Source organism: Lepus europaeus, chromosome X (assembly GCF_033115175.1).
Source record: "Lepus europaeus isolate LE1 chromosome X, mLepTim1.pri, whole genome shotgun sequence".
Lineage (NCBI taxonomy): Eukaryota > Metazoa > Chordata > Mammalia > Lagomorpha > Leporidae > Lepus > Lepus europaeus.
Window position 1 is genome coordinate 89803575 of NC_084850.1, and position 15450 is coordinate 89819024.

At 41.4% G+C, this 15450-nt stretch overlaps 1 protein-coding gene across 1 annotated transcript; it reads right to left on the reverse strand.

The window, feature by feature from the left end:
* Positions 1–629: 629 nt before the first annotated feature.
* On the reverse strand, positions 630–971 carry LOC133752742 (small ubiquitin-related modifier 3-like). Its single transcript, XM_062183090.1, has one exon. The coding sequence runs from the start codon at positions 969–971 to the stop codon at positions 630–632; it is 342 nt and encodes a 113-aa protein (XP_062039074.1).
* Between the last annotated feature and the right edge of the window lie 14479 nt (positions 972–15450).

The window sequence follows — 15450 nt, forward strand, 5'->3', positions numbered from 1 at the left end:
ATACTATTAACAAAGGAGAAAGGTGGTAGTGACTTTCTTCTATGTTAATAAAAGGAAAAAAGCCAATTTTTCGTGTGCCAGGCTCTGCCCATGTACAAATCACTAGGTGCTGAGCTGAGCTGGGGCTGCTGGGCCTTGGACCCAAGGGGCCACACTCAACAGGGCAGAGAGCACTTGGGCCATTTTACTAAAGGACTTTTTTTTTTTTTTACGTTTTTACTTTTTAAGAAGCATTCCAGATTTCCCCTTCCACATTACCAAACTTGACAAGGCTTAAATTTCCAATATCCAGCATTTCAACATCCTGTGCCTACAAGTGGTAAGTGAGGTCCTGTCTTCCACCCCGCCAACCGCGAGTTATGGACAGGATCAAGGCGAGCCTGGCACAGGGGAGCCAAGGCCCGTCCTCGAGAACCTACACTCAAGCCACAGGTTTGGGGAGCAAAGGAGGGGGCAAATAAAAATGAAACCCTCCCAAAACTCATTTTACCTAAACAAAGATAACAATTCTGATTGGCCCCATTTCAGTTGTGGATTCGTCCCTGCAGAGAGAGTTTGAGCCAGAGAGGAAGTCACTTCGCTGCATGTCCTTGAGTTTCTGCAGACTCCTTTGTGACTGCATGGTCTCACTATTCAACAGCAAATGCAAGGATGGAAAACAGGCCACGCCCTGGCAAGGGGCTGGTTACACAGCCTGGCCCCGTCTGCTGCTGGAACACGTCGATGGTGTCCTTGTCGTCCATCTCCAGCTGCGCAGGTGTGTGCGCTTCTTTAATTGGTTGCCCATGGCACCTGAATCTAATCTGCCTCATTGACAAGCCCTGCTGCTCCCAGTAGGCCTTCATCAGCTTGCTCAGCGGGGTGTGCCTCTTGATCTTGAACTGCACCACGGAGCCGTCCTGCCCGGCCACCTTCAGGTTGATGTGGTCATTCTCAGTCTTCACGCCCTCCTTGGGCTTCTCCTCGGACATGGCTGTGCGTGGTCGCGGCGGCGGCAGCAGCAGCAGCAGCAGCAGCGTGAGCCTATCACAGTTTCTTGTTCTGCTAGTTGTTTCATTTCATTTTGATTCCTCCTTAATATTTCATTTTCACGAGAGATTTTCTATCTTGTCCATTAAGGATTTCTGTAGTTCAAAAATTTGTTTTTGAGAACTTCTTAATGTTCTTATCAATTTTTTGAGATCCGCTTCTTGCATTTCTTCTATCTCATCATCTTCATAATCTTGAATTGGGGTGTCTTTTTCATTTGGGGGCTTCATAGTGTCTTCCTTGTTCTTGTTACCACGGTTTTTGTGTTTGTTGTTTGGCATGTTGGAGATATTTGGTTTCTTCACTGTGGTGTTTTTTCTTGTTATACTGTGGCTCTAGGTTAAGTGGACTGTCTGCTTTCGGTGGAGCCTTAGAGGCTTGAGATGAGTGTGGCCTGAGAGCTGTGTTTGGTTCCTCAGGGTTGAGGGTGTGTCAAAGATGACACTCCCAGGTTAGGCATGGTAAATCTCTCTTTCTTTCATTCTTATTTTTTTTTATTCAAAAGGGAAGTAATTCCACACAGCTGAACGTAATTGGAGGTAGTTGGCAGGCAAATGATATACCCACAGGAGCCAGAGATCGGAAGCTCTTTCCCAAGGACCACACAGGGAATCTCTACTGCCCTCGGTGTGGGCTCCAATTCTCCTGCAGTCTCCCACTGGGTTGCCAAGTTAGATCTAATCTCCTGTTATTTCACCACCACCACCACCACCCCCCCCAGAGTCAGGTTTTTCTGCTAGGCTCAGGGCCGGTGCAGACCTGAGGTCGCCCTGCTTATGACGTATGTCCAAAATGGCGCCTGCTCTTTGTCTTGCTCGCCTTTGACGGGTGAGTGGAGAGAGAGAAACTCGTGTCCGTATTGGTCACTTTTTTTTCCCTCTCTTCTAGTTAGCCTGGTGAACTTTTCCCCACGGAGTTTCAAGCCTCGTTCCCTCTAGTCTCCTCTTTCCGCTTATTTTTAAAAAGCATTATTAACTCTGTTATACACATAAGGTAAATGAACCTCAGGGAATTAAAGGGATCTGCTTAAGATCATCTAGCTTAAATGGTCAATGCCTCACAGTTTCAGATGAGCATAGGTGCTACCTGTCCTCCTTGAAGAAGCCTGAACACACACAATGACATACACATTCACTCACACACACACACACACACACACACACCGGGAACTTAACTTTAAGGCAACATGTGGATATTTTCATACAAAGTAAGAAGCCTAAACAATTTATTTGTTGCTTCTATATGTTTATGAATGAGAGCTTATAAATGAGAGTTGGCATCACATTAGTATCAGAGGAAAATAAATCACCTAAGCATTTCCAAAGTGTCTACTAATTTAAACACAAAGCCAAAAGTTACCAGTGCTAAAATAGATAGGGCATCCAAGAGGGAAGAATGGTTACTTCTGATTGATGAGGTGAGGGAAATAGAAACACACATAAAGCTTCTTATAGGAAGTATCATAAGAATTGGACTCTGCATGGTGAGAAGCACTGAACATAAAGATGGGGTAGGAGGACAATCAAAGTAAATGAATTTAAATGAGAAAAGATGTGGTGATATGAACATACATGGCTTATTCCTAGAATATCAAGTACTCCATTGTAGTTGGAGTCTAGAGAGCATGGGAGATCATAGAGAGAGAAAAAAGAGGAGCTATATTCGCAACCAATTTGTGAAGGACCCTTCATGATCTTCTAAGATACTTAGATGGAATTATCCTATGGAATAGATAACGAGAAACCATTGCTGTTTATTTTTTTAATTAACAAAGTTTCAGAAAAGACTTAAATTTATATAAAGATTGAACAGAAAAGCACCAAGAGTGCTCGTATACCTCCTCTCCTTGTCTCCCAACACAATTTTTCCTGTTATTAACATTTTGTATTAGTATAATACAATTGCTACTATGACTAATATTGACATCATTATTAACTAAAGTACATAATTTACTTTTCTTTCTGTTGCATAGTTCTACATATTTTGATGAACATGTAGTATCATTTATCTGCCATTACAATATCATACAGAATAGTTTCACTGCTCTAAAACTCCCTGTCTTCTTCCTATTCATCTTTCCATTCCTCTGTCTCCCAGAACCCCCAGAAACCAGTGAATTTTTTGAAGATTTGCTTATTTATTTATTTGAAAGCCAGAGGGGAACAGAGAGAGGGAGACATAAACACACAGCCACACACACATACACACACAGAGCAGAGAGCAGAGAGCAGAGAGAAGAGAGAATCAGTCTTTCATCCATTTGTTCACTCCCCAAATGGCTGCAACAGGCAGGCTGAATCCAGGAGCCAGGGTATTTATCCAGGGGGTCTCCCACATGGGTGGCAGGGGCCCAAGCACTTGATCCATCATTTTCTGTCCTCCAAGGCAAAGAGCAGGGGGCTGGATCAGAAGATCTGAATCTCTAACTGGCATTCCACCAGGATGCCAGAATCTCAAGCAGCACTTCAACCCACTGCATCAGTGCATTGGCCCACAAACACATAACTTTAAATTGAACATCTTAAATATTTTAAATGTATGATTCAGTAGTGTTAATTATATCCACATTGTTATGTAGCAGATCTCTAAAATGTTTTTATCTTACAAAACTGAAAGTCTGTGCCCATTAAACACTAATCACCCCTCCTTTCTTCTAGCAGCTCTGTATCAACCACTTTAATACAGCCTATCTCTATTATTTTAACTACTTCAGATACTTTATATAAATAATATCATGCAGTATTTGTCCTTTTTGTGACTGTCTTATTTCATTTAGCATAATGCACAAAAATTTTATTCCTATTGTGAGAATACTGGGCCTGAACGCCCAGGCCTGATGAAACTGGGTATAGGTAGATAACTTAAAGGCTAATGCAATGCTTATTGCTCAGGAAAGCCCCTCACCTTGGAACATTCCAAACTGCTAAGACAGGGGCCGGTGCTGTGGCATAGCAGGTGGGGCACTGTCTGCAGTGACTGCATCCCATATGGGCGCCAGTTCAAGTCCCAGCTGCTCTATTCAGATCCAGCTTTCTGCTATGGCCTGGGAAAGAATAGAAGATGGCCCATGGCCTTGGGCCCCTGCACCCACGTGGGACACCAACGGGAAGCTCCTGGCTCCTGGCTTCAGATTGGCATGCTCCAGCCATCGCGGCCAACTGGGGAGTGAACCAGCGGATGGAAGACCTCTCTCTCTCTCTCTCTGCCTCTCCTTCTCTCTGTGTAACTCTGACTTTTAAATAAATAAGTAAATCGTTAAAAACAAAACAAAACAAAAAAAAACCCAAACTGCTCAGTTTGCCTTCTGCATGCACCCCACCCACTTTATCAGGGCCCACATGGTGCTCTACACCTCCTGCAACAAGCAGCTTAAGAAGGGACTCAGCCCACTGCTCAAACAGAATGAAGCCTGGTTTCAAACCCTCTGCCCTCTGTCAGGGTAGGCTCAACCTCTACTCTCTCTTTACCACCCTAATCTGTTTCCCCTAAAAAAGAGTCTTCTCTGCTTTAACTACCTGCCTTGTCTACTTCCTCGAACTTTAAAATCCTAAAACCTAACATAATGGTGCCAAAACCATGGGTGAAGTCAGACTCTAGGCCAGGAGTGCACACTGACTTCCCTCTTTCTGTCATTTATGACTAAGTGCCTCTCCCTTCGAGTACCCTCCTTGGAGTAACTCGGGGACATGAGAGACACCTCTCCAGAACTCTGCAGATGTTGGAAAGGGGGTGGCACGGCATCTGTTTAGCAACAAAGTCCCACCACCTGGTCCCAGGCAACCCCCACTACTAAAGGATGCCAAGTGTCTCCTTTTCCCTACCTCCTTAATCACCATTTTGAAAGACACTGACAAGTACTGATTATAACAGGGTTCATCTTAAACTGCAGTTTTTACTACTGACCAGACTCCCTACAGGGCCATGTTTTCCAATCTCTCTCTTAAGTGTTTTCCTAGATTGGCTGTTGTGACCCAGAGTTCACATTTTCTCACTTACTAAACTATGGAAGTTTCTTTGTCAACCAATTTGAGATATTTTTGTTCTCCACTCATCAGTATATATCTTGTTAAGTTATGGAACTCTCCAATCAGCACTGCTGAAAAGTACAAAGATCCGTGAAATTCTGCTATATCTCCTAAGATGCTATGAACTGCTGAGTTGTTATTATAATCACGACTAGTTTAATTTTTTGTCATTCACAGTGTGATTCACGAAAGTGTTGTTGCTACTGTTCTTCAATGTCTTGTTTTCTAGGCTAAATGTTTTCCTGAGACTACTATGGTTTGCAACACCTTGGTAAAGTAACTTAATTTCCCAATGTCAGAAAAAAACTGCTTAATAGCTAAGATATGGAATTAACTCAAATGTCGATCAACTGATGACTAGATAAGGAAATTATGGCATATATACACTATGTAATACTACTCAGTGGTAAAAAATAAAATGAAGTGGTTTTTTGCAACAAAATGGATGCAACTAGAAACCATTATACTTAGTGAAATAAGCCACTCCCAAAAAGATAATACCACATATTTTCCTTGACTATGGTAATGGATAGAGTACCTAAAATGTAGTGTATAGGAGTGAAATTGACATTTTGAGATTCAATGATCATTTACAGCTCTTGTTTCGACTATTCAGGGCAGTGTATTTTTTCTTCATACTATTTGTTTAACTCTTTACTTACTGTAGGGTTAATCCTATTAGTATAAAATAAACTGAAAATAGATTTTTTTTAAAAAATTAAGAGTTGGAATAGGAGAGGGAGGAGGAAGAAGGGTGGGAGTATGGGCAGGAGGGAGGATAGGTTAGGAAGTTATCACTATGTTCCTAAATCTGTATATATGAAATACATGAAATTTGTTCACCTTATATAAATAAAAAAACAATTAAATCTTAAAAAACTGCTTTAATGTTTTCAAACTTCAAAAACATTTTTAAAAGTTACTATGGGCTAAAATTCTGGTTGTTCTTTGAAAATATTTTTTCTGTTAATTTATAGGCATTTGAGATTGCTCAGGATACAAACGGAATGGAACTGGTAGGTTAGAAAGAAAGTTGAGGAGAATGTTGTTAAGTCTGACAATGCATTCTTGGTGATGGAAGGTTAAAAGAATGTTTTGATAGAATTTTTTGATACAAAGGAACTGAAGGAATAAGCACATTGTAGAAAGTTTGTAGAAGTTGAAGACTGTGCAAGATTAGTTTGGATGAGATTAGAAGGAAATTATCTTAAAATTTAGCTCTTCTAAAAGACAGCAGGATTACCTGATTATCTGTTTGTAACATGATGTGTTTAATTGTCCTGAGTGATGGGCTCATATGCTGGTATCATGTGCTAACCCTTTGCAATCAAGGTTTTTCTGTTTTGTAATTTCCCTAGGTGACAAATGCTATGCATCTCGGGTAAGTTTCATGTGTTTTGTTGCCTTTTTTGAGTTCAATTGCTTTAAAATTCTGAGTCTTCAAGGAGTTAACTTTATCCATCTTAACTCTATGATGTAGGCAGGCAGATAGGATAAATGGATTAGATTTGTGATCTGGAAGACCACGCCTTTCCCACGCCCATGTGTGATCTCATGCCCCTACCTGACCACACCTGTATGCCCACCTGCCAATCAGGCTACAAAACCACTCCCCTTTGGAAGTGGATAATAGGCCTGGAACACAGTGGGTCAGGCCCTTTTCTTCTCCCTCAACCTTGTTGCCCTTTGTTGCCCCTGCTGCCTGCCCCTTCAGGGTGCATGGACTTTGGGCCACCCTCACTCTCTGCCCTAGCTTCGATGCCTGTGATAAGCTACTAGTAGCTGCTCATAGCAAAACGCTTGCTGCACTTCGCCCTTAACCTACTCTCTGCTTGGTATGGATCTAGATTTCACTTTCTCTCTTATATATAGCCCTCACTCTCCCATGTATTTCTCTCATTGAAAAAAAGCTTAAAAGAAAATTTACCATGTCATCTGGTCTAGTTGAGCCAATATTCAGAATTCTTTTCTGAATTCATGGCAAGAGCCCACACAGTTTATTAATTTCAGAAATATTAATAAGCAAATCAGTTTCAATTACACCTGGTCCACAACTTTGGTTAAAATGCTCAGATTTAACTTTTACTTTGACCAAATTTTTTAAACCTCTGACAATTCTTAGACATCTAAAAGCTCCAAAATTGAGTCTTTGAACTTGAGGCTTCCAGCTTGATCCCTGAAACTCTCTATGAGGCTCTCAATTGGTACAGACAATAACTCTCTAAGTTAATTTAAATTGTGTAAAATACATTGTAAAATTAAATTAATTGTAAAATTAAAATTGTGTAAAATACAATGATGCTAAACTTACCCTATGCTTATATAAAGTTCTGATATTTTACACACTGTGATCAATCACTTTTAATGGGACACAATTACAGAGTGGATCCAACCTCCATGGCTGTATTTAGACAAAGCTTGTTCTATATGTTGTGTTCATTGTGTGATGGTGAGAGGTAATGGAGTCACTCTCTCCCTCATCCCCAGCTTCTGACTGTGGTGAGGTCAGCACTGGGATAGGGAGCTGGCTAAACCTCTCCAACCAGATTTCCATGTATACTGGTAACCCTGCCCCCTCCTCTCTTTGGACAGTCAAAGCCAGTAAAGGGAAAAAAAAAAGCTTATATGGACATTTTTTTGGTCCTGCCCAAAAGTTCCAGCCACTTTTCCTGCTTAAAACATGAGCCCTCTGCCCCAAACATAAAACCAGTACCCTAATAAGTAGATGATACAAAGTGATCGACATGTTTTATCTGATCTAAAAGGATTAACAGCTGTTTTATGTGATGATCTGTCATCAAGGAGACCCAACTAGGCCAGTCCATTTCCAAAGTAGCACCTGTTTTTGGTGCAAAAAGCCAGGGCATCCAAGTCCCACCCACTTTGCCAAAAACCTGGCCACTGGAAGTGAGACTGTTGTAGGCAGAGCTGGAAGACCATGACTTCACCATGCCCCTGTATGACCTCATACCCCTACCTGGCCACACCTGTGCACCCACTGGCCAATCATGTTAATTAACCACTCCCCTTTGGAAGTGGATTAAAAGCCTGGGGCGCTGTGTGCGTGCTCTTTCCTTGGCTCTTTGCCAATGCAGGGCTGACTGCAGCCCTGCACCTCCAGGTTGTGTGGCCTTCGGGCCACCCCTCCCCATGCTTCCTGGCCTAGCTGCTCCTCCACATTGCTGGTTCCTGGTATTTGGTATGAAACCAGATTTACCTCTCTCCTATAGATAGGGGCCTCACTCTCCTATGCATTTCTCTCACTAAATAAAAGCTTTAAAATGTACCATGCTGCCTCATTCATTTATGCCAGTATTCAGAATTCTTCTCTGAATATTAGGCAAGAACCCGTGTGGTCTTATTACTATTGAGACTTTATTAATAAACAGTGATATTTCATATGGTACCCTGGGTGGGACATTTGGGGAACTTTCAGGGGGCCATATTCCAGTATCATATTTTAGGGGGCCACATTCCAAAATCAAGACTGCCCAGAGAGTTGAAGAAGCTCTAGAAAAGAATCACAAAGCCTATTGGCCTTTCACTAAAGAATCTCTGCACTCAGCCTGGCATCACCACTAAGGGGACAGCCCACATTCCTTGTTGGTGTTATAGGTAGAACTGTAAATTTCTATACTGCCTGTTATTAGCTTGGTAGACATTAGCCTATGTGATCAACAGTGACTGAAGGAAAAACGGGAATTCTGTGTGGCTAAATCTCAAAAGTTTTGCCCTTGTTCATAACCCTGTTGAGGTGTTAGGAAAAGAGTTGCAGATTGGTGCCTCCTCACACAGGACACCAAAATATCAGGAAAAGAGGCACAGAATAGAGAGGAGGCAGTGTATGAATTTACAGCCAGACCGAATTTATTCAGAGAAAATAAATTCCATAGAGGTGGTTATCAAGTGCCCACCTGGGCATTGAAGGCACACTTGGCAGAAGTCCCCCTCCCCCAGGGGCCAGGCCTTTTTATGTTTTAGGAGGGCTAGGGATGGTGGTGAGGGTCAGCAGGAGCAGGTGGAGGGGAATTCCTGGAACTGGTCTTTCAGGTGGCCTTGGCGGGTGGGGTATGAAGGCAGTAGGGTGTGAGACCCAACTGAGATTCAAGGGCAAGGAAGACATTCCAATGTTTATCTATCTTTTGGGCAATGAGCAAGAATGGCTGAGGCTTATGTCTTTGTTCCTCTCCCTGAGGGAAACCTAGTAGAAAATCTTCCCTCCCTGCATCATGAGGACTGTTAACTCCATTCTAAAGTCCTGGGAAGAATTTCAGGAATCCCACACCCAGGAAGCCCTCTTTCCAATATTGTTCCACACAGAGAGTGGAAAGAAAATTGAAGGGCCTCCTCCAAAGGCAACATAACCCTGAGAGAGAGATCTCTCTGGAACTGTGTGTAATAATGATCAAGGTTACTGGCCCTTTAAACCAGCAGGCTAGCCTGGTTAATTACTATGTGTCCCCCCAGGCTAATGGCAAATTCACACAACCTGTCTTGTTCTCCAGCTCTCACACCCTCCCTGTACCTGAATCTGTGCCAAACTCCCAGTTCTGGGTAGGCCATCCTTCTATAAATCATCAGGAGCAAGGCAAATTGTCCATAACAGTCCCTTACAGCCTCTCACAGGTGCCATACTGGCAGACACAATCAACATCTGGGAGAATGAACCAAAAGCAGAATGTTGCATTTATGTGAATCAATCGGGTCTTGATCGCTGTGCTGCTCACAAACTGACAGAGCCCCCAGAATTCAGTAATGGATGTCTAATTCTTGAACCAATTCATTCCAAAAGCCCTTCTGGCTACCTCGGCTTGTATTTCTTCTTACCTCTCATAAGGATTTTTTCTTCTTGTTTATCTTTGACCATGCACCCTTCAGCTGTTGAAATGGTTCATTCATTCTTTGGTCTAGAACATCACTCAGACTCTGCTAAAAGGTGCTCAATTCCAGCTATCACTCCAGTGATGCCTACACTGAGAGAGGCAGAAACCACTCCGACCCTGCTCAGCAGGAAGTAGCCATGGAGACAGTCAGCATCTCCATTCCTATTTCTCCATCCCCCAGGGCTCTTGTCTATGTAACATCAAAGGGCTTTTTTTTCTTCTTCTTACAGATGTATTAAAGTGCTGGATTTGTGAGAACACTGGGCCTGAATGCCCAGGCCTGATGAAACTGAGCGCAGGTAGATAATGTAAAGGCTAGTGGAATGTTTATTGCTCAGGAAAGCCGCTCCCCCTGCCCCAGTCTGGGATCATTTTTAACTGCTAAGACAATGCATTGTAAGAGCCTTTCTGCAGCCCCCTACCCACTCCCCATCCCCGACCTTATCAGGGCCCACGTGGTGCTCTGCACCTCCCCCAACAAGCAGCTTAAGAAGGGACTCTACCTGCTGCCGCTCAAACAGAATGAAGCCTGGTTTCTAATCCCCTGCCCTCCATCAGAGCAGTCTCAACCCCTACTCTCTCTTTCCTCCTCTCATTCTGTCCCCCCTAAAATAAAACCTTCTCTGACTGGTTGCCTCTCCTCCTTCTTCAAACCTTTAAATCCTAAACCTGACACCTATTATGGCATGTGTCACAATCTTCTTAAGGCTGACTAATTTTCCTTTGTATGTACATACTACATTTTTGTATCCACTCATCCATTCATAGATATTTGTTGTTTCCACCTCTCAACTCTTGATATTAATGTTGCAATGAATATAAGTGTATTAATATCTCTTCAAGATCTTGTTTTGAATCCTTTTGGATATATAGCCAGAGGTAGAATTGCTAGATTACAGGAAGATTCTATGTTTATTATTTGAAGAAATTGTTATTGTTTTCCATAGCAACTGCATCAAAGTTATTTTCCATTGTGCTTGGGAACCAAAGCAGCAGAACAAAAAGAGGTAGATGGGAACAAATGAGGTTAAATAGAGCTTCCATTCCGAGATATTTGTTAGCTACTCTGAAGTATCTGGAATTCAGGCCTCTCGAGTGAAAAGAAGTTCTGGAGAGGAACCATGCTGGACTAGGCCTCATTTTTTCAGAAAAAAGAGTTCCTTTTAGGAATTATCTGTCCTCTTAATTTGAGAAGAACCAGGGCCTAAGAATAAAAAGAAGAGGCCCCATTCTGTTCTTGTTGCTAAACATGTTCCTTTGTGAGGCCATAAGTGTCATCTAGGATAGTCATGTTTAAAATTCCGTTATTGCACAATCTTTGTACTGGTAGCACCTTAGAATTGAAAACCATTTGTTCCTACCTACTGATAATATTACAAATGTATCATGCTCATAGAAGAGAAATGATTTATCCCAAGTCACTAACCAGAGCCAGGAACAGAAGACAACCATTCTGATTTAAATCCAGCACCCTTATCCACATAGCATACTGACCACAGAAAAAAACAGATAAGTCTTTTAGAATTACCTAATTTAATCTCCACTTCCAGGTGAAGAAACAAATTTAGGGTTGAGAAGTGGTGTTTCCAAATCCAATCAGTAATCTAATAATGTAAATGTTTAAAAAAAATAGTAATAGAACCCCAATTTGGGACTGATTCCTTGTTTTTTTTTGTAATCCCTCTTCCTTTTTCCTTCTATCCTTGGCTACACTACAGCAAGGTATTTCATCAGCCAATCCCAACACTTCTTTTCCTGAAGATAGATTTGCACCCCATCTAGTAGACACAGCTTCATCCAAATCCCAGCGTTTGAAAGCTTTTTCTTTCCACAAGACCCTCAACTTTTTCAGAAAAGAACAGGTAAAGTTTTCAATCCAGGACCTAGGTATGGGCATCTGTAGAGGGAACTTGTTGTTGAAGTGGTAGGTTCATCAAATGAGAAAAGACATCGCTTTTCAGGAAATTATTCACAGTGAATAGGTATGTTTGGAAAATAAATGCCTCCACAGAAGGTGATGATTCATGTATTTGAATCCCTGCCACCAATTGGGAGATCTGGATTAAGTTCTGAACTCCTGGCTTTAGCCAGGGCCAGTTCTAGCTATTTTAGCTATTTGAGGAGTAAATCCACAGATGGAAGATCTTGCTCTGTCTGCCTTTCAAATAAATGAAAATAAATAAGTAGATAAACGAATAACTGAAAAGAAAGAAACAGTTGCCTCCAGAGATGGAAGTGAGTCTGATAAATATCATAAACAAGTTATTATTTCTACTGAGTTGATCACTTGCCTCTATATATCCCTTCAATTTTCCTTCCTCTCTTCTCCCTCTGTATCTTTATCTTCCCTACTTTCATATATAGAGATTTGCATGTTTCACAGGGAAACACAAAGAGTGTTCCATCATCTATGACAAATTGCCATTGTGCTTTTCATGTTAAACATAATAAAAATACATATTCCTGAATGTTTCCTACTTATATGTCTGTCTTGTTCTTCATGGATAATTTGGCAATCTCTAAAGCCAAGCACATGATAAAATAAACAAAATAAGGAAAATGGAGAAAAGGAAAAAAAGAGAAGAAACAAGATTAAATCACTGATCAGGTTAATAAACAAAATGCATGTAAATCTGAGCAAAGATCTAGCCCTGCACTTCCTAGTAGATAATAGGAAAAGGAAAACATAAATAATTACATAATTTTTACCATCCATAATATAAAAGTGAATCAGTAACTCAGAAAAATGGGTCTCCTGACTGCTGAGGTCTGAGAAAAGATTCCCTGGCCTGTATTTCTCAATAAATCTAATTTAAGGTTCAGTTCACTTCCATAGTATGAAGAGATGGAATCTGTGTTTGTTTCTGTAAGTTCACAGCCCATGTAGACGACAAAACATAATTATCACTGTGGAGAATATCGGGTAACAGGTGAGTCTGTCTTGATAACATAAAATATCACAAATAATGACTAAACCTAACCATGACAATTTCTCTACATTATACATAAATTCTCCAATTAAATCAATTTGTAAAATGTGAAATGCATCCATATTAGAACCATATCCTATTAGAACCATTTATATCATTGTCTAGTTGTCTAATTTATACCCCATCATTTTAAAATTGGAAATCTGTAACTTTTTTATTATTGTTGAAATATCCCCATTCATTGTTACTCCTGTACCAGCAGGCACCATGAGTCAGGCCAGCTACCACATTCTCTTCTCTTATTCAGGAAGAAGTTCTTGCCCTTGGCATTTTGATAATCAAGCTGACTTTAGCCCAACCCCCAATGAAAAATCAAAGCAGCTGTACTCAATTAGTTTTAACCTTTCAGTTTGAAGGAAGGAAACAATGCTTTCAGCTTGTAAGTTTAAAATGGGAGCTCTGCTTTTCTCAACTATTGCAGGCTTAATTAATGTTTCCACCTTCCTGCAAACCTTCCTCTAGCCTCCACACCCACTGTGACCCATATTGGACAGATGGAGGGTGGAAATGAGGAGGAGATATGTATTTTTATACTTTTTTCTTATTCTACTCAGCATTACAGATACATCTCTCTGATGGTTGCCTGATTTGGTTATCTTTTTCACAGTTCTTTGGCTTATCTGTGACCAAACTTCCTGTTTACTCCTCTCTATGCCCAGCAAATTGGTAAAAAAGCAGTTCTACAGTATGCTCTTTCTGCCAAACATATTATCCCCTGTACTGCACACCTATGCACAGAATGTTGCAAGTGGAAATAGCTGTATAATCCAGTGGCATTTACTCAACTGTTTCCTATTCCAAACATAGGCCAGGTGCCTTATTACCCCAACTCACAGAGTCAAAAACAGTGTCTAGCAATAGAAAGCGCTCAATAAAAATTTCCTAAACAGAAGGATATATGTATATGTGTAACTCTGGAAGCTACATACTATTAATATCCTCATTTCATAAATGAAGAAACTGAGTCCTAGAGAGAGTGGTGTTATTTGAATGAAAATGTACCCCCCCCATATCTGCCACATCCCACTTCCCCCAAAGAAATGACCATTTTCTTTCTTTTTTAAAATTATTTGACAGATAGAGTTAGACAGTGAGAGAGAGAGACAGAGAGAAAGGTCTTCCTTCCGTTGGTTCACTCCCCGAAATGGCTGCTATGGCCAGCGAGCTGTGCCAATCCGAAGCCAGGAGCCAGGTGCTTCCTCCTGGTCTCCCATGCAGGTGCAGGGGCCCAAGCACTTGGGCCATCCTCCACTGCCCTTCTGGGCCACAGCAGAGAGCTGGACTGGAAGAGGAGCAGCTGGGACTAGAACCCGGTGCCCATATGGGATGCCAGCACCGCAGGCAGAGGATTAACCAAGTGAGCCACGACACCGGCCTTGAGCATTTTCTTATATTTGCCTTTCCTATTTGATTTCTAAACAGTTGCCAGTGTCTGTGTGTGTGTCTGTGTGTGTGTATTTTAATACGTGTTATTTGGACATCTTCACTAAATCTCTCAGAGTCTAATTAGGATAACATGACTTAACAACATCATCATGGGCCATGCATTTTATTGTGTTTTGATGCATGCCATTTTATTAAAATAGTCATAATTCTGTGACGCAGGTGACATTTTCTTCATTTTAAAGATGAGGAAATCAAGTCTTGAAGATTATACAATTTGCCAGAGGTTACACAGTAGGATTTCAACTGAAGTCACAGGGAGCTGGACTAGCAGATCATACAGAGACTTACAAAGGGAAGTATCCAAAATAAAACAGCAAAAATTGGCCACAGAGTAGTCAATGTTGATTTCTTTGAAATTATTTTTTTCTACCAATATACATTATCTCCTGAAATAGACCCCTAGACTAGTGAGGAAGAAAACCAAAGCCAAAGTCAGTTACGATATTAGGCAAGACATGTTACATCAGACTTGGGAACAGAGTTGGGAACTCTGGATTGGAAGCAGGTGACAGGAGAATGTCACAAACACTTTCCTAGAGCACTGGATTGGATGCTCTCATGACCTCCTGTGGTATTCATGACTAGTGTCAAATACATACAGCTTTTTTTTCCTTCTGGAAACATGGTAGGATTATACTTCCTTCCCTTCCCTATTCCTTGACGTTAGTGTGGCATGTGACTTTCTTTAACAGCAAATATGAAGTTTTGCCACAACTCTTTTTCCAACCTAGATGATCATAGAAGATTGTGTTGAGGTGGAGTAGCCATTATCCTGGCTTCTTAAGTGATTACAAGGAATCAGATCCTCCATCAACTTGCACTGAACATAGACCATAAAAGTGAAAAATAAGCTTTATATTAGGCTACTAAATTTGGAAGGTGTTTGTTCTAAGAAAGCTATCTTGTTGATTATATTAGCATACCTGCTTCACTATGAGATTGTGAGATTTTAGGCTGGCTCCATGGCTCAATAAGCTAATCCTCCGCCTGCGGCGCCAGCACACTGAATTCTAGTCCTGGTCAGGGCACCGGATTCTGTCCTGGTTGCCCTCTTCCAGGCCAGCTCTCTGCTCTGGC

Coding starts and splice junctions, on each gene's coding strand:
- LOC133752742 (XM_062183090.1), bottom strand. CDS start 971: ATGTCCGAGGAGAAGCCCAAGGAGGGCGTGAAGACTGAGAATGACCAC.